The sequence below is a fragment of the Oncorhynchus clarkii genome, chromosome 5 (assembly GCF_045791955.1).
Source record: "Oncorhynchus clarkii lewisi isolate Uvic-CL-2024 chromosome 5, UVic_Ocla_1.0, whole genome shotgun sequence".
Lineage (NCBI taxonomy): Eukaryota > Metazoa > Chordata > Actinopteri > Salmoniformes > Salmonidae > Oncorhynchus > Oncorhynchus clarkii.
This window is the reverse complement of record NC_092151.1, coordinates 96,810,459-96,837,348: the sequence shown is the minus strand read 5'-3', so window position 1 is coordinate 96,837,348 and position 26,890 is coordinate 96,810,459. Positions and strand designations below refer to the sequence as shown.

Sequence of the window (26,890 nt, the reverse complement as noted above, 5' to 3'; positions counted from 1 at the left end):
TGTATGTTCTGTTACTATAGTAATGTAATTATACATGGTTGTATGTTCTGTTACTATAGTAACGTAATTATACATGGTCGTAGGTTCTGTTACTATAGTAACGTAATTATACATGGTTGTAGGTTCTGTTACTATAGTAATGTAATTATACATGGCTGTAGGTTCTGTTACTATAGTAATGTAATTATACATGGTTGTAGGTTCTGTAACTATAGTAACGTAATTGTACATGGTTGTAGGTTCTGTTACTATAGTAACGTAATTGTACATGGTTGTAGGTTCTGTTACTATAGTAATGTAATTATACATGTTTGTTGGTTCTGTTACTATAGTAATGTAATTATACATGTTTGTTGGTTCTGTTACTATAGCAATGTAATTATTCAACACAGCTTCCTCCCTATCAGAACATCTTAATAAACCCAGACTACAGGCCCTGTTAAAACCTGATACTACCAATAGTTCAATAAGCCTTGACTATAGGTCTTGTTAAAACCTGATACTACCAACAGTTCAATAAGCCCTGACTATAGGCCCTGTTAAAACCTGATACTACCAACAGTTCAATAAGCCCTGACTACAGGCCCTGTTAAAACCTGATACTACCAACAGTTCAATAAGCCCTGACTATAGGCCCTGTTAAAACCTGATACTACCAACAGTTCAATAAGCCCTGACTATAGGCCCTGTTAAAACCTGATACTACCAACAGTTCAATAAGCCCTGACTATAGGCCCTGTTAAAACCTGATACTACCAACAGTTCAATAAGCCCTGACTATAGGCCCTGTTAAAACCTGATACTACCAACAGTTCAATAAGCCCTGACTATAGGCCCTGTGAGAACCTGATACTACCAACAGTTCAATAAGCCCTGCCCATAGGCCCTGTTAAAAACTGATACTACCAACAGTTCTATAAGCCCTGACTATAGGCCCTGTTAAAACCTGATACTACCAACAGTTCAATAAGCCCTGACTATAGGCCCTGTTAAAACCTGATACTACCAACAGTTCAATAAGCCCTGACTATAGGCCCTGTTAAAACCTGATACTACCAACAGTTCAATAAGCCCTGACTATAGGCCCTGTTAAAACCTGATACTACCAACAGTTCAATAAGCCCTGACTATAGGCTCTGTTAAAACCTGATACTACCAACAGTTCAATAAGCCCTGACTATAGGCCCTGTTAAAACCTGATACTACCAACAGTTCAATAAGCCCTGACCAAATGCCCTGTTAAAACCTGATACTACCAACAGTTCAATAAGCCCTGACTATAGGCCCTGTTAAAACCTGATACTACCAACAGTTCAATAAGCCCTGACTATAGGCCCTGTGAGAACCTGATACTACCAACAGTTCAATAAGCCCTGCCCATAGGCCCTGTTAAAACCTGATACTACCAACAGTTCAATAAGCCCTGACTATAGGCCCTGTTAAAACCTGATACTACCAACAGTTCAATAAGCCCTGACTATAGGCCCTGTTAAAACCTGATACTACCAACAGTTCAATAAGCCCTGACTATAGGCCCTGTTAAAACCTGATACTACCAACAGTTCAATAAGCCCTGACAACAGGCCCTGTTAAAACCTGATACTACCAACAGTTCAATAAACCCTGACTACAGGCCCTGTTAAAACGTGATACTACCAACAGTTCAATAAGCCCTGACTATAGGCCCTGTGAGAATCTGATACTACCAACAGTTCAATAAGCCCTGACTATAGGCCCTGTTAAAACCTGATACTACCAACAGTTCAATAAGCCCTGACTATAGGCCCTGTTAAAACCTGATACTACCAACAGTTCAATAAGCCCTGACTATAGGCCCTGTTAAAACCTGATACTACCAACAGTTCAATAAGCCCTGACTATAGGCCCTGTTAAAACCTGATACTACCAACAGTTCAATAAGCCCTGACTATAGGCCCTGTTAAAACCTGATACTACCAACAGTTCAATAAGCCCTGACTATAGGCCCTGTGAGAACCTGATACTACCAACAGTTCAATAAGCCCTGACTATAGGCCCTGTGAGAACCTGATACTACCAACAGTTCAATAAGCCCTGCCCATAGGCCCTGTTAAAACCTGATACTACCAACAGTTCAATAAGCCCTGACTATAGGCCCTGTTAAAACCTGATACTACCAACAGTTCAATAAGCCCTGACTATAGGCCCTGTTAAAACCTGATACTACCAACAGTTCAATAAGCCCTGACTACAGGCCCTGTTAAAACCTGATACTACCAACAGTTCAATAAGCCCTGACTACAGGCCCTGTTAAAACCTGATACTACCAACAGTTCAATAATCCCTGACTATAGGCCCTGTGAGAATCTGATACTACCAACAGTTCAATAAGCCCTGACTATAGGCCCTGTTAAAACCTGATACTACCAACAGTTCAATAAGCCCTGACTATAGGCCCTGTTAAAACCTGATACTACCAACAGTTCAATAAGCCCTGACTACAGGCCCTGTTAAAACCTGATACTACCAACAGTTCAATAACTGTTGAGTACACAACCTATTCACTCCCAGAAGAGGTTTTGGAAATTGAGCATCATTATATTTTCATTAGGTTGACACAGAAACATTTAATTTGGCTTTATAATAATGATCCGCTCACTTAGTTGTATTTTTTTATTTAACTAGGCAAGTCAGTTAAGATCAAATTCTTATTTACAACGACGGCCTACCAAAAGGCCTCCTGCGGGGACGAAGGCCTGGGATTAAAAATGTAAAAAATAAATATAGGACAAAACACACATCACGACAAGAGAGACACCACAACACTACATAAAGAGAGACACCACAACACTACATAAAGAGAGACACCACAACACTACATAAAGAGAGACACCACAACACTACATAGAGAGAGACCTAAGACAACAACATGGTAGCAACACAGCATGGTAGCAACACAACATGATAACAACACGGTAGCATCACAACATGACAACAACATGGTAGCAACACGGTAGCATCACAACATGACAACAACATGGTAGCAACACAACATGGTAGCAACACAACATGGTAGCAGCACAAACCATGGCACAAACATTATTGTGCCCAGACAACAACACAAAGGGTAAGAAGGTAGAGACAACAATACATCACACAAAGCAGCCACAACTGTCAGTAAGAGTCCATGATTGAGTCTTTGAATGAAGAGATGGAGATAAAACTGTCCAGTTTGAGTGTTTGTTGCAGCTCGTTAATCACTATGATGGGAATGTGTCTGTGGATACATAGATGTTTCTCACGTCGTGGGAATATAGGCCAGCCATTTCCATTGATAGGCCTAAATGTTGTCTCACTCACTATGTGAGTAACTATAGAAAACAACCCGAGTCTCACTCTGTGAGTAACTATAGAAAACAACCTGAGTCTCACTCTGTGAGTAACTATAGAAAACAACCTGAGTCTCACTCTGTGAGTAACTATAGAAAACAACCTGAGTCTCACTCTGTGAGTAACTATAGAAAACAACCTGAGTCTCACTCTGTGAGTAACTATAGAAAACAACCTGAGTCTCACTCTGTGAGTAACTATAGAAAACAACCTGAGTCTCACTCTGTGAGTAACTATAGAAAACAACCTGAGTCTCACTCTGTGAGTAACTATAGAAAACAACCTGAGTCTCACTCTGTGAGTAACTATAGAAAACAACCTGAGTCTCACTCTGTGAGTAACTATAGAAAACAACCTGAGTCTCACTCTGTGAGTAACTATAGAAAACAACCTGAGTCTCACTCTGTGAGTAACTATAGAAAACAACCTGAGTCTCACTCTGTGAGTAACTATAGAAAACAACCTGAGTCTCACTCTGTGAGTAACTATAGAAAACAACCTGAGTCTCACTCTGTGAGTAACTATAGAAAACAACCTGAGTCTCACTCTGTGAGTAACTATAGAAAACAACCTGAGTCTCACTCTGTGAGTAACTATAGAAAACAACCTGAGTCTCACTCTGTGAGTAACTATAGAAAACAACCTGAGTCTCACTCTGTGAGTAACTATAGAAAACAACCTGAGTCTCACTCTGTGAGTAACTATAGAAAACAACCTGAGTCTCACTCTGTGAGTAACTATAGAAAACAACCTGAGTCTCACTCTGTGAGTAACTATAGAAAACAACCTGAGTCTCACTCTGTGAGTAACTATAGAAAACAACCTGAGTCTCACTCTGTGAGTAACTATAGAAAACAACCTGAGTCTCACTCTGTGAGTAACTATAGAAAACAACCTGAGTCTCACTCTGTGAGTAACTATAGAAAACAACCTGAGTCTCACTCTGTGAGTAACTATAGAAAACAACCTGAGTCTCACTCTGTGAGTAACTATAGAAAACAACCTGAGTCTCACTCTGTGAGTAACTATAGAAAACAACCTGAGTCTCACTCTGTGAGTAACTATAGAAAACAACCTGAGTCTCACTCTGTGAGTAACTATAGAAAACAACCTGAGTCTCACTCTGTGAGTAACTATAGAAAACAACCTGAGTCTCACTCTGTGAGTAACTATAGAAAACAACCTGAGTCTCACTCTGTGAGTAACTATAGAAAACAACCTGAGTCTCACTCTGTGAGTAACTATAGAAAACAACCTGAGTCTCACTCTGTGAGTAACTATAGAAAACAACCTGAGTCTCACTCTGTGAGTAACTATAGAAAACAACCTGAGTCTCACTCTGTGAGTAACTATAGAAAACAACCTGAGTCTCACTCTGTGAGTAACTATAGAAAACAACCTGAGTCTCACTCTGTGAGTAACTATAGAAAACAACCTGAGTCTCACTCTGTGAGTAACTATAGAAAACAACCTGAGTCTCACTCTGTGAGTAACTATAGAAAACAACCTGAGTCTCACTCTGTGAGTAACTATAGAAAACAACCTGAGTCTCACTCTGTGAGTAACTATAGAAAACAACCTGAGTCTCACTCTGTGAGTAACTATAGAAAACAACCTGAGTCTCACTCTGTGAGTAACTATAGAAAACAACCTGAGTCTCACTCTGTGAGTAACTATAGAAAACAACCTGAGTCTCACTCTGTGAGTAACTATAGAAAACAACCTGAGTCTCACTCTGTGAGTAACTATAGAAAACAACCTGAGTCTCACTCTGTGAGTAACTATAGAAAACAACCTGAGTCTCACTCTGTGAGTAACTATAGAAAACAACCTGAGTCTCACTCTGTGAGTAACTATAGAAAACAACCTGAGTCTCACTCTGTGAGTAACTATAGAAAACAACCTGAGTCTCACTCTGTGAGTAACTATAGAAAACAACCTGAGTCTCACTCTGTGAGTAACTATAGAAAACAACCTGAGTCTCACTCTGTGAGTAACTATAGAAAACAACCTGAGTCTCACTCTGTGAGTAACTATAGAAAACAACCTGAGTCTCACTCTGTGAGTAACTATAGAAAACAACCTGAGTCTCACTCTGTGAGTAACTATAGAAAACAACCTGAGTCTCACTCTGTGAGTAACTATAGAAAACAACCTGAGTCTCACTCTGTGAGTAACTATAGAAAACAACCTGAGTCTCACTCTGTGAGTAACTATAGAAAAGGGAGGAGAGGTTGCTTCTGTTATAGAGAGGAGAGGTTGCTTCTGTTATGAGAGGAGAGGTTGCTTCTGTTATAGAGAGGAGAGGTTGCTTCTGTTATAGAGAGGAGAGGTTGCTTCTGTTATGAGAGGAGAGGTTGCTTCTGTTATAGAGAGGAGAGGTTGTTTCTGTTATGAGAGGAGAGGTTGTTTCTGTTATAGAGAGGAGAGAGAAGATGAGAGGTTGTTTTGTTCCTTTACCTTACACAGGTTAATGTGGAACTAAACTCAGATACTCTATATCTTCCTGGCTGGGCCAAGTAGAATCCTGTCATACTCTATATCTTCCTGGCTGGGCCATGTAGCATCCTGTCATACTCTATATCTTCCTGGCTGGGCCAAGTAGAATCCTGTCATACTCTATATCTTCCTGGCTGGGCCAAGTAGCATCCTGTCATACTCTATATCTTCCTGGCTGGGCCATGTAGCATCCTGTCATACTCTATATCTTCCTGGCTGGGCCAAGTAGCATCCTGTCATACTCTATATCTTCCTGGCTGGGCCAAGTAGCATCCTGTCATACTCTATATCTTCCTGGCTGGGCCAAGTAGCATCCTGTCATACTCTATATCTTCCTGGCTGGGCCAAGTAGAATCCTGTCATACTCTATATCTTCCTGGCTGGGCCAAGTAGCATCCTGTCATACGCTTTGTTCTGCTGCGAATCAACCACTAACACAACAACAACAATAATATCATGTCAATATCAATATCAATATCATATCAGGTTATATACAGGGTGTTACGGTACAGAGTCAATGTGGAGGCTATATACAGGGGGTACCGATACAGAGTCAATGTGGAGGCTATATACAGGGGGTACCGGTACAGAGTCAATGTGGAGGCTATATACAGGGTGTTACGGTACAGAGTCAATGTGGAGGCTATATACAGGGGGTACAGATACAGAGTCAATGTGGAGGCTATATACAGGGGGTACCGATACAGAGTCAATATGGAGGCTATATACAGGGTGTTACGGTACAGAGTCAATGTGGAGGCGATATACAGGGTGTTACGGTACAGAGTCAATGTGGAGGCGATATACAGGGTGTTACGGTACAGAGTCAATGTGGAGGCTATATACAGGGTGTTATGGTACAGAGTCAATGTGGAGGCTATATACAGGGTATTACGGTACAGAGTCAATGTGGAGGCTATATACAGGGTATTACGGTACAGAGTCAATGTGGAGGCTATATACAGGGGGTACCGATACAGAGTGTGGAGGCTATATACAGGGTGTTACGGTACAGTAATGTGGAGGCTATATACAGGGGGTACCAGTACAGAGTCAATGTGGAGGCTATATACAGGGGGTGGGTCAATGTGGAGGCTATATACATGGGGTACCGATACAGAGTCAATGTGGAGGCTATATACATGGGTGTTGTGGAGGCTATATACAGGGTGTTACGGTACAGAGTCAATGTGGAGGCTATATACAGGGGGTACCGATACAGAGTCAATGTGGAGGCTATATACAGGGGGTACCGATACAGAGTCAATGTGGAGGCTATATACAGGGGGTACCGGTACAGAGTCAATGTGGAGGCTATATACAGGGGGTACCGGTACAGAGTCAATGTGGAGGCTATATACAGGGGGTACCGGTACAGAGTCAATGTGGAGGCTATAAACAGGGTATTACGGTACAGAGTCAATGTGGAGGCTATATACAGGGGGTACCGATACAGAGTCAATGTGGAGGCTATATACAGGGGGTACCGATACAGAGTCAATGTGGAGGCTATATACAGGGGGTACCGGTACAGAGTCAATGTGGAGGCTATATACAGGGGGTACCGGTACAGAGTCAATGTGGAGGCTATATACAGGGGGTACCGGTACAGAGTCAATGTGGAGGCTATATACAGGGTGTTATGGTACAGAGTCAATGTGGAGGCTATATACAGGGTATTACGGTACAGAGTCAATGTGGAGGCTATATACAGGGTATTACGGTACAGAGTCAATGTGGAGGCTATATACAGGGGGTACCGATACAGAGTCAATGTGGAGGCTATATACAGGGTGTTACGGTACAGAGTCAATGTGGAGGCTATATACAGGGGGTACCAGTACAGAGTCAATGTGGAGGCTATATACAGGGGGTACCGATACAGAGTCAATGTGGAGGCTATATACATGGGGTACCGATACAGAGTCAATGTGGAGGCTATATACATGGGGTACCAATACAGAGTCAATGTGGAGGCTATATACAGGGTGTTACGGTACAGAGTCAATGTGGAGGCTATATACAGGGGGTACCGATACAGAGTCAATGTGGAGGCTATATACAGGGGGTACCGATACAGAGTCAATGTGGAGGCTATATACAGGGGGTACCGGTACAGAGTCAATGTGGAGGCTATATACAGGGGGTACCGGTACAGAGTCAATGTGGAGGCTATATACAGGGGGTACCGGTACAGAGTCAATGTGGAGGCTATAAACAGGGTATTACGGTACAGAGTCAATGTGGAGGCTATATACAGGGGGTACCGATACAGAGTCAATATGGAGGCTATATACAGGGGGTACCGGTACAGAGTCAATGTGGAGGCTATATACAGGGGGCACCGGTACAGAGTCAATGTGGAGGCTATATACAGGGGGTACCGGTACAGAGTCAATGTGGAGGCTATATACAGGGGGTACCGGTACAGAGTCAATGTGGAGGCTATATACAGGGGGTACCGGTACAGAGTCAATGTGGAGGCTATATACAGGGGGTACCGGTACAGAGTCAATGTGGAGGCTATATACAGGGGGTACCGTTACAGAGTCAATGTGGAGGCTATATACAGGGGGTACCGGTACAGAGTCAATGTGGAGGCTATATACAGGGGGTACCGATACAGAGTCAATGTGGAGGCTATCTTAGTAATTGAGGTAATTAATTATGTAGCTAGAGTTATTAAACTAGCAGCAGTGTGTGTGTTTGATTAACTGTTCAGGATTATTTTGGCTCGGGAGTAGAAGCTGTTTAGATGCATTTTGGACTTAGACCTAGACTCCTCTCTAACAGCTAGTTTTAAACCAGCCTATCAAAACCCTTTCAGATCGTCTCTAACAGCTAGTTTTAAACCAGCCTATCAAAACCCTTTTAGATCGTCTCTAACAGCTGGTTTTAAACCAGCCTATCAAAACCCTTTCAGATCGTCTCTAACAGCTGGTTTTAAACCAGCCTATCAAAACCCTTTCAGATCGTCTCTAACAGCTGGTTTTAAACCAGCCTATCAAAACCCTTTTAGATCATCTCTAACAGCTGGTTTTAAACCAGCCTATCAAAACCCTTTCAGATCGTCTCTAACAGCTGGTTTTAAACCAGCCTATCAAAACCCTGTTAGATCATCTCTAACAGCTGGTTTTAAACCAGCCTATCAAAACCCTTTCAGATCGTCTCTAACAGCTGGTTTTAAACCAGCCTATCAAAACCCTTTTAGATCGTCTCTAACAGCTGGTTTTAAACCAGCCTATCAAAACCCTTTCAGATCGTCTCTAACAGCTGGTTTTGAACCAGCCTATCAAAACCCTTTTAGATCATCTCTAACAGCTGGTTTTGAACCAGCCTATCAAATCCCTTTTAGATCATCTCTAACAGCTGGTTTTAAACCAGCCTATCAAAACCCTTTTAGATCATCTCTAACAGCTGGTTTTGAACCAGCCTATCAAAACCCTTTCAGATCGTCTCTAACAGCTGGTTTTAAACCAGCCTATCAAAACCCTTTTAGATCGTCTCTAAGAGCTGGTTTTGAACCAGCCTATCAAAACCCTTTTAGATCGTCTCTAACAGCTGGTTTTAAACCAGCCTATCAAAACCCTTTCAGATCGTCTCTAACAGCTGGTTTTAAACCAGCCTATCAAAACCCTTTTAGATCATCTCTAACAGCTGGTTTTAAACCAGCCTATCAAAACCCTTTTAGATCGTCTCTAACAGCTGGTTTTAAACCAGCCTATCAAAACCCTTTTAAATCATCTCTAACAGCTGGTTTTGAACCAGCCTATCAAAACCCTTTTAGATCATCTCTAACAGCTGGTTTTAAACCAGCCTATCAAAACCCTTTCAGATCGTCTCTAACAGCTGGTTTTAAACCAGCCTATCAAAACCCTTTTAGATCGTCTCTAACAGCTGGTTTTAAACCAGCCTATCAAAACCCTTTCAGATCGTCTCTAACAGCTGGTTTTAATCCAGCCTATCAAAATCCTTTTAGATCATCTCTAACAGCTGGTTTTAAACCAGCCTATCAAAACCCTTTTAGATCATCTCTAACAGCTGGTTTTAAACCAGCCTATCAAAACCCTGTTAGATCGTCTCTAAGAGCTGGTTTTGAACCAGCCTATCAAAACCCTTTCAGATCGTCTCTAACAGCTGGTTTTAAACCAGCCTATCAAAACCCTTTTAGATCGTCTCTAACAGCTGGTTTTAAACCAGCCTATCAAAACCCTTTCAGATCGTCTCTAACAGCTGGTTTTGAACCAGCCTATCAAAACCCTTTTAGATCATCTCTAACAGCTGGTTTTGAACCAGCCTATCAAAACCCTTTTAGATCATCTCTAACAGCTGGTTTTAAACCAGCCTATCAAAACCCTTTTAGATCATCTCTAACAGCTGGTTTTGAACCAGCCTATCAAAACCCTTTCAGATCGTCTCTAACAGCTGGTTTTAAACCAGCCTATCAAAACCCTTTTAGATCGTCTCTAAGAGCTGGTTTTGAACCAGCCTATCAAAACCCTTTTAGATCGTCTCTAACAGCTGGTTTTAAACCAGCCTATCAAAACCCTTTTAGATCATCTCTAACAGCTGGTTTTAAACCAGCCTATCAAAACCTTTTTAGATCGTCTCTAACAGCTGGTTTTAAACCAGCCTATCAAAACCCTTTTAAATCATCTCTAACAGCTGGTTTTGAACCAGCCTATCAAAACCCTTTTAGATCATCTCTAACAGCTGGTTTTAAACCAGCCTATCAAAACCCTTTCAGATCGTCTCTAACAGCTGGTTTTAAACCAGCCTATCAAAACCCTTTTAGATCGTCTCTAACAGCTGGTTTTAAACCAGCCTATCAAAACCCTTTCAGATCGTCTCTAACAGCTGGTTTTAATCCAGCCTATCAAAATCCTTTTAGATCATCTCTAACAGCTGGTTTTAAACCAGCCTATCAAAACCCTTTTAGATCATCTCTAACAGCTGGTTTTAAACCAGCCTATCAAAACCCTGTTAGATCGTCTCTAAGAGCTGGTTTTGAACCAGCCTATCAAAACCCTTTCAGATCGTCTCTAACAGCTGGTTTTAAACCAGCCTATCAAAACCCTTTCAGATCGTCTCTAACAGCTGGTTTTAAACCAGCCTATCAAAACCCTTTCAGATCGTCTCTAACAGCTGGTTTTAAACCAGCCTATCAAAACCCTTTTAGATCATCTCTAACAGCTGGTTTTAAACCAGCCTATCAAAACCCTTTCAGATCGTCTCTAACAGCTGGTTTTAAACCAGCCTATCAAAACCCTTTTAGATCGTCTCTAACAGCTGGTTTTGAACCAGCCTATCAAAACCCTTTTAGATCATCTCTAAGAGCTGGTTTTATACCAGCCTATCAAAACCTCTCCATATCCTCTCTACGAGCTGGTAAGATGAAACTCTCACCAACACGATGGTGTTCTCTGATTTGCTTTGCGTCTTGGTACTCGTCTGTAGTCGGTACAGCTGATCTGCCAACTTCTGTCTGTGAAGTACAAACAATTTGGGCTACACATTAATAGGGTTTAGACTCATGGATTAAACCAGTCGATCAAGATCTATGCTCTCTAATAGCAGGTTTTAAACCAGCTGTAACAATGATGCTGGGATTTATGATGCAGATGGTGACTTTAATGATAATATCGAGCACAGAGCGATAACTAAACAAGAGCAGCGTCTGGACATGAACACAGATCCAATAGTGCTTGATGAGAGATGCTTGGGAGTGATGGGATGATGGGATGATAGGAGTGATGGTATGATGGTATGATGGGATGATAGGAGTGATGGGATGATGGGATGATAGGAGTGATGGGATGATGGGAGGATAGGAGTGATGGGATGATGGGAGGATAGGAGTGATGGGATGATGGGATGATAAGAGTGATGTAAGATGGGGTGATGGGATGATAGGAGTGATGTTATGATGAGATGATAGGAGTGATGGGATGATGGGGTGATGGGATGATAGGAGTGATGGTGTGATGGGATGATAGGAGTGATGGGAGTGATGGGATGATAGGAGTGATGAGATGATGGGATGATAGGAGTGATGGTGTGATGGGAGTGATGGGGTGATGGGATGATGGGATGATAGGAGTGATGGTGTGATGGGAGTGATGGGGTGATGGGATGATGGTGATGGGATGATAGGAGTGATGGGATGATGGTGATGGGATGATAGGAGTGATGGGATGATGGGGTGATGGGATGATGGGAGTGATGGGGTGATGGTATGATGGGATGATGGGATTGATGGGATGATGGGATGATGGGATGATAGGTGGGGTGATGGGATGATGGGGTGATGGGGCGCAGGTTTGCTGTAATGAGGGTTGTCAGGTATGTGTAATGATTGGTTGTCAGGTTTGCTATAATGAGGGTTGTCAGGTTTGCTGTAATGAGGGTTGTCAGGTGTTCGTAATGATGGTTGCCAGGTGTTCGTAATGATGGTTGCCAGGTGTGCGTAATTATGGGTGGTCAGGTGTGTGTAATGATTGGTTGTCAGGTGTGTGTAATAATTGGTTGTCAGGTGTGTGTAATGATTGGTTGTCAGGTGTGTGTAATAATTGGTTGTCAGGTATGTGTAATGATTGGTTGTCAGGTATGTGTAAGGATTGGTTGTCAGGTGTGTGTAATGATTGGTTGTCAGGACTGGTGGTTAGTAAACCGGAGACATCGAGCGCCGGAGTCGAATGTCGCTGGCCAGGGGGACGGCCCCGAGGGCGAGGAACAGACCAGTCTGGATGGCGAAGGTGGAAATCTCAGATTATGTTGGGATCTAGAATGTCATCTATGGGAACCCAACAGCGCTCCTCTGGACCTTAACCCTCCCAGTCCACCAGGTACTGGGCCGATCCCCATGACGTTGGCAGTCTAGGAGGGATCTGACGGCATAGCCATGGCTTCCCTCGATGTCCAGGGGAGGCGGAGGGGTCTCTTGGGGGACGGCAACAGCTAGAGGACCAGGAATCACCGGCCTGAGGAGGGAAACATGGAAAGAGGTTTTGATCTGGTAGTTGGTGGGGAGTTGTAATTGATCCTCTCCACCTGCCCGTTGGACTGAGGCCGGTATCCGGATGTGGAGACCAGAGAGGTAGGGAGACCAGAGAGAGGTAGGGAGACCAGAGAGAGGAATACAATTTAGAGAGTCTGCCCACAACAACCATAAATGTAGTGAAACCATCAGAAGCAGGGAGATCAGTAACAACATCTATGGACAGATGGGACCAAGGCCGCTGAGGCACGGGAAGGGAAAGGAATTTTTACCCTGCTGGAACGTGCCGGGGAGATTTGGTTGGGCACATACGAAGCAAGAGTTGACATAGTGGGTGATGTCCTGCGCCAAGTTGGGCCAGCAGTACTTTTGAATTGAATGGTGCGGGTGATATCTGGGTGTCCAGCGGCGAGGGAACAACCGATCGATCCCTTACCCCTGTGGGGATGTAGATGCGCTCCTGAGAGCAGGTAGCAGGCGCGGGTTCCATCTCCAGAGGCTGACAGATGTTTGCGTCCCAAAGCACGGGGGCAACGATTCGGGAGGGCTGAATGATGGGCGCACTCAGGACAGAAACCTCTCCCGAATCGTGGAGACGGGACAGGGCATCGGCTTGATGTTGATGTTCTTTGATCCTGGGCGATATGACATGGTGAAGTAGAATCAAGGGAAGAAAAGGGCCCACCTTGCTTGGTGCAGGTTCAACCGCCTCGCTGTCCGTATGTACTCCAGGTTCCCATGATCGATGAGGATGATAAATGGTCCCTTGGCGCCCTCCAGCCAGTGTCTCCATTCCTCTATTTCCAACTTCACCGCCAGGAGCTCCAGGTCGCCGACGTCCTAGTTCCGCCCTGATGGAGACAGTTTCCTTGATTAGTTTGCACACGGATAACATTTTAGTGGTTCGGAAACAGGACGGCCCCCACGCCCACTTCTGAGGTGTCCACCTCCACTACGAAGGGCACGAAGGGATCTGGGTGTTTCAGCAACGGGGCGGAGGTGAAACAGCCCTTTTGTAACCGGACGGCCTCATTGGCTGCAGGACTCCACACCAACTTACGGGGATCGCCCTTGAGGTGAGAGGAGAGGGGAGCTAAGGAGAGGGAGAGAGGTGATAGGAGAGGCGATGGAGCTGAAGTTTTTAACGAAGCGGCGGTATAAGTTGGCAAACCCCCTAAACACGTTGTAGCCCCTGTACAGTGGTTGGGACAAGCCATGACCGTTCCCCTCCCTCCCTCACTCCCCTCTCCCTCTCCCACTCCCTAGCTCCCCTCTCCCTCTCCCTAGCTCCCCTCTCCCGCTCCCTAGCTCCCCTCTCCTCACTCCATCCCCTCTCCTCACTCCCCTCTCCCTCTCCTTAGCTCCCCTCTCCCTAGCTCCCCTCTCCTCACTCCATCCCCTCTCCTCACTCCCCTCTCCCTCTCCCTAGCTCCCCTCTCCTCACTCCATCCCCTCTCCTTCTCCCTAGCTCCCCTCTCCTCACTCCATCCCCTGTCCTCACTCCCCTCTCCCTCTCCCTAGCTCCCCTCTTCTCACTCATCCCCTCTCCCAAGCTCCCCTCTTCTCACTCATCCCCTCTCCCAAGCTCCCCTCTCCTCACTCATCCCCTCTCCCAAGCTCCCCTCTTCTCATTCATCCCCTCTCCCAAGCTCCCCTCTCTTCACTCCATCCCCTCTCCCTAGCTCCCCTCTCCTCACTCCATCCCCTCTCCTCACTCCCCTCTCCCTCTCCCTAGCTCCCCTCTCCTCACTCCATCCCCTCTCCTTCTCCCTAGCTCCCCTCTCCTCACTCCATCCCCTGTCCTCACTCCCCTCTCCCTCTCCCTAGCTCCCCTCTTCTCACTCATCCCCTCTCCCAAGCTCCCCTCTTCTCACTCATCCCCTCTCCCAAGCTCCCCTCTCCTCACTCATCCCCTCTCCCAAGCTCCCCTCTTCTCATTCATCCCCTCTCCCAAGCTCCCCTCTCTTCACTCCATCCCCTCTCCCTCGCTCCCCTCTCATCACTCCATTCCCTCTCTCTCTCTCCCCTCTTCTCACTCATCCCCTCTCCCAAGCTCCCATCTTCTCAATCATCCCCTCTCCCAAGCTCCCCTCTCCTCACTCCATCCCCTCTCCCTCTCCCTAGCTCTCCTCTCATCACTCCATTCCCTCTCTCTCTCTCCCCTCTCCTCACTCCATCCCCTCACCCTCTCCATCCCCGCTCCCTCCCTCGCTCCCCTCTCCTCTCTCCTCTCTCCCTCTCCCTTTCTCCCCTCTCCCCTCTCCTCTCTCCCTCTCCACTCCCCTCACTCCATCCCATCTCCCTCTATCTCTCTCTCCCTCACTCCTCTCTCCTCACCTCATCCTCTCTCCCTTGCTCCGCTCCGCTCTCCCCTTCTCCCTCTCTCCTCACTCCATCCTCTCTCCCTCGCTCCGCTCTCCCCTTCTCCCTCTCTCTCTCTCTCCCTCGCTCCCCTCTCCTCACTCCATCGCCTTTCCCTCTCTCATCAGCAGTGAAATGATTTCCCAGAGGCAATTACCAGAGCTCACCTGTTTAATCAAATACAGTATATCTTGAAGTGAATGCAGCATACTTTCTCCCTCCCTCTTCTCCCGCTTCTCTCTCTCTCTCTCTCCCTCTCTGTCTCTCCCTCTCTCTCCCTCTGTGTCTCTCTCTCTCTCTCTCTCTCTCTCTCTCTCTCTCTCTCTCTCTCTCTCTCTCTCTCTCTCTTTCTACCTCCCTTTTCCTCCCAAAGACAAGGTTTAATTCAGAGGATTACCTTAATGCTGTGGTTGTGATGTGTGTTAGAGTGGGATGCTTTGGTAATGAACCCACCAAGCCTGACCAGAAACATTATCCATCAGCCCCTACCTGGATACACTCAACTCAATCAGATTATTGGACAATAAGGCAGAGCACGCTTTGATGGGCATCAATACCTCTGGCTGTCTCTCTCACACAAATGCATGCACACGCACACGCGCACGCACACACGCACGCACGCACGCACGACACACACGCACGCACGCACGCACACGCACACAGTTTATCTATGTGGTGAGTCACCTTGTTTGATTCTCCTCAGAGAAGTCTCTCTTCGTGTCAGCTTTTAAAATGGCTGCCCAGATTCCCCTATTTATCACCCTGACCTGCAAGGGAGGAACGGCCAAAGACCTGGGAATGTTAATAGATAGTAAACTCCTGGATCGTGCAGTTAGTCTGTCACAGTCTATGTACCGTTTCTATAGTACAAACATCTATTTTGACATTTGAAGTCCTAGGGGGGAGCGATAAACATCATTCTGTTTCTCAAAGCCAGTCAGTGTTGTCTGTCTATGGCACACTGGAACACATAAAGGTTAACAGACAGGTGTAATGTTTTGTTAGATTACGACAGATTCAATCATCTGGGCCAATAAGATAAATATAATATAATAATATCAATATAATATAATAATATCAATATAATAATATAAATATAATATAATAATATAAATATAATATAATAATATCAATATAATATAATAATATAAATATAATATAATAATATCAATATAATATAATAATATAAATATAATATAATAATATCAATATAATATAATAATATAAATATAATATAATAATATCAATATAATATAATAATATCAATATAATATAATAATATCAATATAATATAATAATATAAATATAATATAATAATATAAATATAATAATATAAATATAATATAATAATATAAATATAATATAATAATATCAATATAATATAATAATATAAATATAATATAATAATATAAATATAATATAATAATATCAATATAATATAATAATATAAATATAATATAATAATATAAATATAATAATATAAATATAATATAATAATATAAATATAATATAATAATATCAATATAATATAATAATATAAATATAATATAATAATATAAATATAATAATATAAATATAATATAATAATATAAATATAATATAATAATATCAATATAATATAATAATATAAATATAATATAATAATATAAATATAATATAATAATATAAATATAATATAATAATATAAATATAATATAATAATATCAATATAATATAATAATATAAATATAATATAATAATATCAATATAATATAATAATATAAATATAATATAATAATATCAATATAATATAATAATATAAATATAATATAATTATATCAATATAATATAATAATATAATATAATAATATAAATATAATAATATAAATATAATATAATAATATAAATATAATATAATAATATCAATATAATATAATAATATAAATATAATATAATAATATAAATATAATATAATAATATAAATATAATATAATAATATCAATATAATATAATAATATAAATATAATATAATAATATCAATATAATAATATAAATATAATATAATAATATAAATATAATATAATAATATCAATATAATATAATAATATAAATATAATATAATAATATAAATATAATAATATAAATATAATATAATAATATAAATATAATATAATAATATCAATATAATATAATAATATAAATATAATATAATAATATAAATATAATATAATAATATCAATATAATATAATAATATAATTATATAAATATAACAATATAATATAATAATATTATATTATAAATATAATAATATAATATAATAATATAAATATAATAATATAAATATAATAATATAAATATAATATAATAATATAATATAATAATATAATAATATAATAATATAATAATATAAATATAATAATAAAATATAATAATATAATAATATAAATATAATAATATAAATATAATATAATAATATCAATATAATATAATAATATAATTATATAAATATAATAATATAATATAATAATATTATATTATAAATATAATAATATAATATAATAATATAAATATAATAATATAAATATAATAATATAAATATAATATAATAATATAATATAATAATATAATAATATAAATATAATAATATAAATATAATATAATATAATAATATAATAATATGAATATAATAATATAATAATATAAATATAATAATAAAATATAATAATATAATAATATAATATAATAATATAAATATAATAATATAATATAATAATATAATAATATCAATATAATATAATAATATCAATATAATATAATAATATAAATATAATATAATAATATCAATATAAAATAATTATATCAATATACTATAATAATATAATTATATAAATATAATAATATAATATAATAATATTATATTATAAATATAATAATATAATATAATAATATAAATATAATAATATAAATATAATATAATAATATAAATATAATATAATAATATAATAATATCAATATAATATAATAATATAAATATAATAATATAATATAATAATATCAATATAATATAATAATATAATATTATAAATATAATAATATAATATAATAATATAATATTATAAATATAATAATATAAATATAATAATATAAATATAATAATATAATATAATAATATAATAATATAATATTATAAATATAATAATATAATATAATAATATAATATAATAATATAATAATATAATAATATAAATATAATAATATAATATAATAATATAATAATATAATAATATAATATAATAATATCAATATAATATAATAATATCAATATAATATAATAATATAAATATAATATAATAATATAAAGGTTGTGTCCCCCAAATGGCAGGTCCTTATATAGTCCACTACTTCTGACCAGGGCTCATAGTGTCATTTGGGATGTAAACTGGACTACTTCTGACCAGGGCTCATAGTGTGTCATTTGGGATGTAAACTGGACTACTTCTGACCAGGGCTCATAGTGTGTCATTTGGGACACAAACTGGACTACTTCTGACCAGGGCTCATAGTGTGTCATTTGGGACACAAACTGGACTACTTCTGACCAGGGCTCATAGTGTGTCATTTGGGACACAAACTGGACTACTTATGACCAGGGCTCATAGTGTGTCATTTGGGACACAAACTGGACTACTTCTGACCGGGGCTCATAGTGTGTCATTTGGGATGTAAACTGGACTACTTCTGACCAGGGCTCATAGTGTGTCATTTGGGATGTAAACTGGACTACTTCTGACCGGGGCTCATAGTGTGACATTTGGGATGTAAACTGGACTACTTCTGACCGGGGCTCATAGTGTGTCATTTGGGATTTAAACTGGACTACTTCTGACCAGGGCTCATAGTGTGTCATTTGGGACACAAACTGGACTACTTCTGACCAGGGCTCATAGTGTGTCATTTGGGACACAAACTGGGCTACTTCTGACCAGGGCTCATAGTGTGTCATTTGGGATGTAAACTGGACTACTTCTGACCGGGGCTCATAGTGTGTCATTTGGGACACAAACTGGACTACTTCTGACCAGGGCTCATAGTGTGTCATTTGGGACACAAACTGGACTACTTCTGACCAGGGCTCATAGTGTGTCATTTGGGACACAAACTGGACTACTTCTGACCAGGGCTCATAGTGTGTCATTTGGGACACAAACTGGACTACTTCTGACCAGGGCTCATAGTGTGTCATTTGGGACACAAACTGGACTACTTCTGACCGGGGCTCATAGTGTGTCATTTGGGATGTAAACTGGACTACTTCTGACCAGGGCTCATAGTGTGTCATTTGGGATGTAAACTGGACTACTTCTGACCGGGGCTCATAGTGTGTCATTTGGGATGTAAACTGGACTACTTCTGACCAGGGCTCATAGTGTGTCATTTGGGATGTAAACTGGACTACTTCTGACCAGGGCTCATAGTGTGACATTTGGGATGTAAACTGGACTACTTCTGACCAGGGCTCATAGTGTGTCATTTGGGATGTAAACTGGACTACTTCTGACCAGGGCTCATAGTGTGTCATTTGGGACACAAACTGGACTACTTCTGACCAGGGCTCATAGTGTGTCATTTGGGACACAAACTGGACTACTTCTGACCAGGGCTCATAGTGTGTCATTTGGGATGTAAACTGGACTACTTCTGACCGGGGCTCATAGTGTGTCATTTGGGACACAAACTGGACTACTTCTGACCAGGGCTCATAGTGTGTCATTTGGGACACAAACTGGACTACTTCTGACCAGGGCTCATAGTGTGTCATTTGGGACACAAACTGGACTACTTCTGACCAGGGCTCATAGTGTGTCATTTGGGACACAAACTGGACTACTTCTGACCAGGGCTCATAGTGTGTCATTTGGGACACAAACTGGACTACTTCTGACCGGGGCTCATAGTGTGTCATTTGGGATGTAAACTGGACTACTTCTGACCAGGGCTCATAGTGTGTCATTTGGGATGTAAACTGGACTACTTCTGACCGGGGCTCATAGTGTGTCATTTGGGATGTAAACTGGACTACTTCTGACCAGGGCTCATAGTGTGTCATTTGGGACACAAACTGGACTACTTCTGACCAGGGCTCATAGTGTGTCATTTGGGACACAAACTGGACTAGTGAAAAAACACAACAGCACGTACAGTGGACCTAAACTGAGGCAAGACGGAACTGTTCCTGATTAACTCTGAAACCGTCTCGTACTCTCTCACCCTCTGGTGTCTGATGGATTTGTCAACACACTTTATGTTCAAACAAAATTCTACCACTACTCAGCTTAATTTCATGCACTTTTGGACTCAAAACCTCAAGGCTTCCTTGTGGTTTTTGTGTGTGCCTAAGAGCGCAAGCGCTAAACGTAGTGGGGTGGCATGGCTGGATTGTGCCAAAGGGTTGGTCAAGCAGGCTGGCTGTAGACTGATCTCAAGGTCCTCTCTCCTCTCTGTCCCCCAGGTTGGATAGATATCCTCAGGGCTCTGTAGTGTGGTTCTAACAGGGTCCTCTCTCTCCTCTCTGTCCCCCAGGTTGGATTGCTATCTTCGGGGCCCTGTGGCTGCTGGTGCTGGCTGACATCCAGGACTTTGAGATCATTCTGCACAGAGTGGAGTGGGCCACACTGCTGTTCTTCGCTGCTCTGTTTGTTCTCATGGAGGTCTGGTTCACACAGACACAAACATAACCACACATAACCATGGCACTGGGCAGTGGGATGTTCACAGAGAACTTTGAGCTATTTTTAGTAAGGATATAAAGAATGTGTGAATTAATTATAATTCTATCTAAAGCCATACAGGGGGAGGAGAGGAGGAGGAGAGGAGAGGAGAGGGGGAGGGGGAGGAGAGGGGAGGGGGAGGAGAAGAGAGGGAGAGGGGGGAGAGGGGAGGGAGAGGGAGAGGGGCAGAGGACAGGGGGAGGAGAGGGGGCGGGGGAGGAGATGGGGAGGAGAGGAGAGGGGGAGGAGAGGAGAGGGGGGAGGAGAGGAGAGGGGGAGGAGAGGGAGAGGGGGAGGAGAGGGAGAGGGGGGAGGAGAGGGAGAGGGGGGACGAGAGGAGAGGGGGAGGAGAGGGGGGAGGGAGAGGAGAGGGGGAGGGGGAGGAGAGGAAAGTGAGAGGAGAGGACAGGGGGAGGAGAGGAGAGGGGGAGGGGGAGGGGCAGGGGGAGGGGCAGGAGAGGAGAGGAGAGGGGGAGAAGAGGAGAGGACAGGGGGATGGGGAGGAGAGTACAGGGGGAGGAGAGGAGAGGAGGAGGAGAGGAGAGGACAGTGGGATGGGGAGGAGAGTACAGGGGGAGGAGAGGAGAGGGGGATGGGAAGGGGGAGGGGGGAGATGAGGTGAGAGGGGGAGGAGAGGACAGGGGGAGGAGAGGAGAGGGGGAGGAGAGTAGAGGAGGAGGAGAGGACAGGGGGAGGAGAGGAGAGGGGGAGGAGAGGACAGCGGGAGGAGAGCAGAGGGGGATTAGAGGAGACAACAGGGGGAGGGGGAGGAGAGGAGAGGAGAGGAGAGCAGAGGGGGATTAGAGGAGAGAACAGGGGGAGGGGGAGGAGAGGAGAGGAGAGGAGAGGGGGAGGTGAGGAGTGGAGAGGGAGAGGACAGGGATAGGAGAGGAGAGGGAGATGAGAGGAGAGGGAGAGGAGAGGAGAGGAGAGGGAGGAGACGGAGGGGAGAGGAGAGGGAGAGGAGAAGGAGAGGAGACCAGGTGGGTGATTCCCCTCTAATCAGGGACTGATTTAGACCTGGGACACCAGGTGGGTGATTCCCCTCTAATCAGGGCCTGATTTAGACCTGGGACACCAGGTGGGTGATTCCCCTCTAACCAGGGACTGGTTTAGACTTGGGACACCAGGTGGGTAATATTTGAATATCCCTGGTCTAGACAAATATAGGAAAACCAAGAAGAGGGGATATAGTTGAGACTGTTTCATATTTCAGCTCAGGAGCCTACTTCTCATGGTCAAACCTAAACACTTTCTCTTCTGTCCCTCCCTATAGGCTTTGGCCCAGCTACAGCTTATCGACTATATTGGTGTGCAGACGGCCCTGCTCATAAAAGTAAGTTGAACTTTGTTTTAAAGAATGTACCATCATCACACTCCTGTCATATTGAACGGATAGAGGCTGATGGACTGTTGGTAATGGTTCTCAATGTGTTCTGTGTTTCATGCTGCGGACTGTGTTTATACACAGTACCAGTCAAAAGTTTGGGCACTTACTCAAGTGTTCTTTATTTGGACTATTTTCTACATTATAGAATAATAGTGAAGACATCAACACTATGAAATAACACATATGGAATCATATAGTAACCAAAATAAGTGTTAAACAAATCAAAATATATTTTAGACTTTAGATTCTTCAAAGTAGCCACCCTTTGCCTTGATGACAGCTTTGTACACTCTTGGCATTTAGTGTAATGTAACCAGCCCTGCCGTTGTGTCCTGCCACTGCCCCGCCCCGCCCCGCCCCTCACTGTCACACTACCTCTGTTTAGGGTAGACCCCATTGCTGTTTCCTTCTTCATGAGGTAGTCACCTGGAATGCATTTCAATTAACAGGTGTGTCTTGTTAAAAGTTCATTTGTGGAATTTCTTTCCTTCTTAATGCATTTGAGCCAATCAGTTGTGTTGTGACAAGGTAGGGGTGGTATACAGAGGATAACCCTATTTAGTAAAAAAACAAGTCCATATTATGGCAAGAACTGCTCAAATAAGCAAAGAGAAACGAAAGTCCATCATTACTTTAAGACATGAAGGTCAGTCAATCAGGAAAATGTCAAGAACTTTGAAGGTTTCTTCAAGTGCAGTCGCAAAAAAGCCATCAAGCGCTCTGATGAAACTGTCTCTAAAGGAGGAAAGGAAGAATCAGAGTTATCTCTGGAACCCTCAGGATGACAAATCAGAGCCAGATTACTGAACGTAAGTACATTATTTACCTTCGGAGGTGAATGTATCAAACCAGTTCCCATGATGCATTTTTGTTGTTGTTGTGCACTCTCCTCAAACAATAGCATGGTCTTTTTTTCCTCTGAACACTGCTGTTAGAATAACAAGAATTTAAGCTTTAAGACATGCCTACAGCTGTTTAAACTCAGTTTTTCACAATTCCTGACATTTCATCCTAGTAAAAATTCCCTGCCTTTGGTCATTTAGGATCACACCTTTATTTTAAGAATGTGAAACGTCAGAATAATAGTAGAGAGAATGATTTATTTCAGATTTTATTTGTCATCACATTCCCAGTGGGTCAGAAGTTTACATACACTCAATTCATATGTGATAGCAATGGCTTTAAATTTATTAACTTGGGTCAAACGTTTTGGGTAGCCTTCCACAAGATTCCCACAATAAGTTGGGTGAATTTTGGCCCATTCCTCCTGACAGAGCTGGTGTAACTGAGTCAGGTTTGTAGGCCTCCTTGCTCGCACACACTTTTTCAGTTCTGCCCACACATTTTCTATAGGTCAAATATATATATATATATACACACAGGTCAATATATATATATATATACAGTGGGGCAAAAAAGTATTTAGTCAGCCACCAATTGTGCAAGTTCTCCCACTTAAAAATATGAGAGAGGCCTGTAATTTTCATCATAGGTACACTTCAACTATGACAGACAAAATGAGAAAAATGTGCATGTGTCTGCTCAAACGGTCAGAAACAGACTCCATGAGGTATGAGGGCCTGACGTCCACAGGTGGGGGTTGTGCTTACAGCCCAACACCGTGCAGGATGTTTTTCATTTGCCAGAGAACACCAAGATTGGCAAATTCGCCACTGGCGCCCTGTGCTCTTCACAGATGAAAGCAGGTTCACACTGAGCACATGTGACAGTCTAGAGACGCCGTGGAGAACGTTCTGCTGCCTGCAACATCCTCCAGCATGACCGGTTTGGCAGTGGGTCAGTCATGGTGTGGGGTGGCATTTCTTTGGGTGGCCGCACAGCCCTCCATGTGCTCGCCAGATGTAGCCTGACTGCCATTAGGTACCGAGATGAGATCCTCAGACCCCTTGTGAGACCATATGCTGGTGCGGTTGGCCCTGGGTTCCTCCTAATGCAAGACAATGCTAGACCTCATGTGGCTGGAGTGTATCAGCAGTTCCTGCAAGAGGAAGGCATTGATGCTATGGACTGGCTCGCCCGTTCCCCAGACCTGAATCCAATTGAGCACATCTGAGACTTCATGTCTCGCTCCATCCATCCATGCACCACAGACTGTCCAGGAGTTGGCAGATGCTTTAGTCCAGGTCTGGGAGGAGATCCCTCAGGAGACCATCCGCCACCTCATCAGGAGCATGCTCCGTTGTAGGGAGGTCATACAGGCACGTGGAGGCCACACACACTACTGAGCCTCATTTTGACTTGTTTTAAGGACATTACATCAAAGTTGGATCAGCCTGTAGTGTGGTTTTCCACTTGAATTTTGAGTGTGACTCCAAATCCAGACCTCCATGGGTTGATAAATTTGATTTCAATTGATCATTTTTGTGTGATTTTGTTGTCAGCACATTCAACTATGTAAAGAAAAAAGTATTTAATAAGAATATTTCATTCATTCAGATCTAGGATGTGTTATTTTAGTGTTCCCTTTATTTTTTTGAGCAGTGTATTTATATATATATATATATATATATATATATATATACACACACACGCACAGGTCATATATATATATATACACACAGGTCAGATATATATACATATATATATATATATACACAGGTCAGATATATATATATATATATATATATATATATATATATATATATATATATATATATATAAAACACAGGTCAGATATATATATATATATATATATATATATATATATATATATATATACAGTGCCTTGCGAAAGTATTCGGCCCCCTTGAACTTTGCGACCTTTTGCCACATTTCAGGCTTCAAACATAAAGATATAAAACTGTATTTTTTGTGAAGAATCAACAACAAGTGGGACACAATCATGAAGTGGAACGACATTTATTGGATATTTCAAACTTTTTTAACAAATCAAAAACTGAAAAATTGGGCTTGCAAAATTATTCAGCCCCCTTAAGTTAATACTTTGTAGCGCCACCTTTTGCTGCGATTACAGCTGTAAGTCGCTTGGGGTATGTCTCTATCAGTTTTGCACATCGAGAGACTGAAATTTTTTCCCATTCCTCCTTGCAAAACAGCTCAAGCTCAGTGAGGTTGGATGGAGAGCATTTGTGAACAGCAGTTTTCAGTTCTTTCCACAGATTCTCGATTGGATTCAGGTCTGGACTTTGACTTGGCCATTCTAACACCTGGATATGTTTATTTTTGAACCATTCCATTGTAGATTTTGCTTTATGTTTTGGATCATTGTCTTGTTGGAAGACAAATATCCGTCCCAGTCTCAGGTCTTTTGCAGACTCCATCAGGTTTTCTTCCAGAATGGTCCTGTATTTGGCTCCATCCATCTTCCCATCAATTTTAACCATCTTCCCTGTCCCTGCTGAAGAAAAGCAGGCCCAAACCATGATGCTGCCACCACCATGTTTGACAGTGGGGATGGTGTGTTCAGCTGTGTTGCTTTTACGCCAAACATAACGTTTTGCATTGTTGCCAAAAAGTTCAATTTTGGTTTCATCTGACCAGAGCACCTTCTTCCACATGTTTGGTGTGTCTCCCAGGTGGCTTGTGGCAAACTTTAAACAACACTTTTTATGGATATCTTTAAGAAATTGCTTTCTTCTTGCCACTCTTCCATAAAGGCCAGATTTGTGCAATAAACGACTGATTGTTGTCCTATGGACAGAGTCTCCCACCTCAGCTGTAGATCTCTGCAGTTCATCCAGAGTGATCATGGGCCTCTTGGCTGCATCTCTGATCAGTCTTCTCCTTGTATGAGCTGAAAGTTTAGAGGGACGGCCAGGTCTTGGTAGATTTGCAGTGGTCTGATACTCCTTCCATTTCAATATTATCGCTTGCACAGTGCTCCTAGGGATGTTTAAAGCTTGGGAAATATTTTTGTATCCAAATCCGGCTTTAAACTTCTTCACAACAGTATCTCGGACCTGAGGTGTGTTCCTTGTTTTTCATGATGCTCTCTGCGCTTTTAACGGACCTCTGAGACTATCACAGTGCAGGTGCATTTTTACGGAGACTTGATTACACACAGGTGGATTGTATTTATCATCATTAGTCATTTAGGTCAACATTGGATCATTCAGAGATCCTCACTGAACTTCTGGAGAGAGTTTGCTGCACTGAAAGTAAAGGGGCTGAATAATTTTGCACGCCCAATTTTTCAGTTTTTGATTTGTTAAAAAAGTTTGAAATATCCAATAAATGTCGTTCCACTTCATGATTGTGTCCCACTTGTTGTTGATTCTTCACAAAAAAATACAGTTTTATATCTTTATGTTTGAAGCCTGAAATGTGGCAAAAGGTCGCAAAGTTCAAGGGGGCCGAATACTTTCGCAAGGCACTGTATATATATGCCTTTAAACAGCTTGGAAAATTCCAGAAAATTATGTCATGGCTTTAAAAGCTTCGGATAGGATGTGTGTGTTATGCAGGTGTGTGTGTTACGCAGGTGTGTGTGTTTGGCTTGTCAACCCAGTGACTGAGCCTGAGGTGTCTGTCTCTCGTTATCTCCT

The 26,890-nt window shown here is 41.6% G+C and overlaps 1 protein-coding gene across 1 annotated transcript in view; it reads left to right on the top strand.

Annotated features, from left to right (window-relative positions):
* Window positions 1-26,890, top strand: part of LOC139410298 (oculocutaneous albinism II) — a 193,483-nt gene that overhangs the window by 143,856 nt on the left and 22,737 nt on the right. Inside the window, exons 19-20 of the mRNA XM_071155788.1 lie at window positions 20,787-20,914; window positions 22,251-22,310. Of these exons, the coding sequence (XP_071011889.1) occupies window positions 20,787-20,914; window positions 22,251-22,310 (188 nt within the window). The remainder of the gene's footprint in view (window positions 1-20,786; window positions 20,915-22,250; window positions 22,311-26,890) is intronic.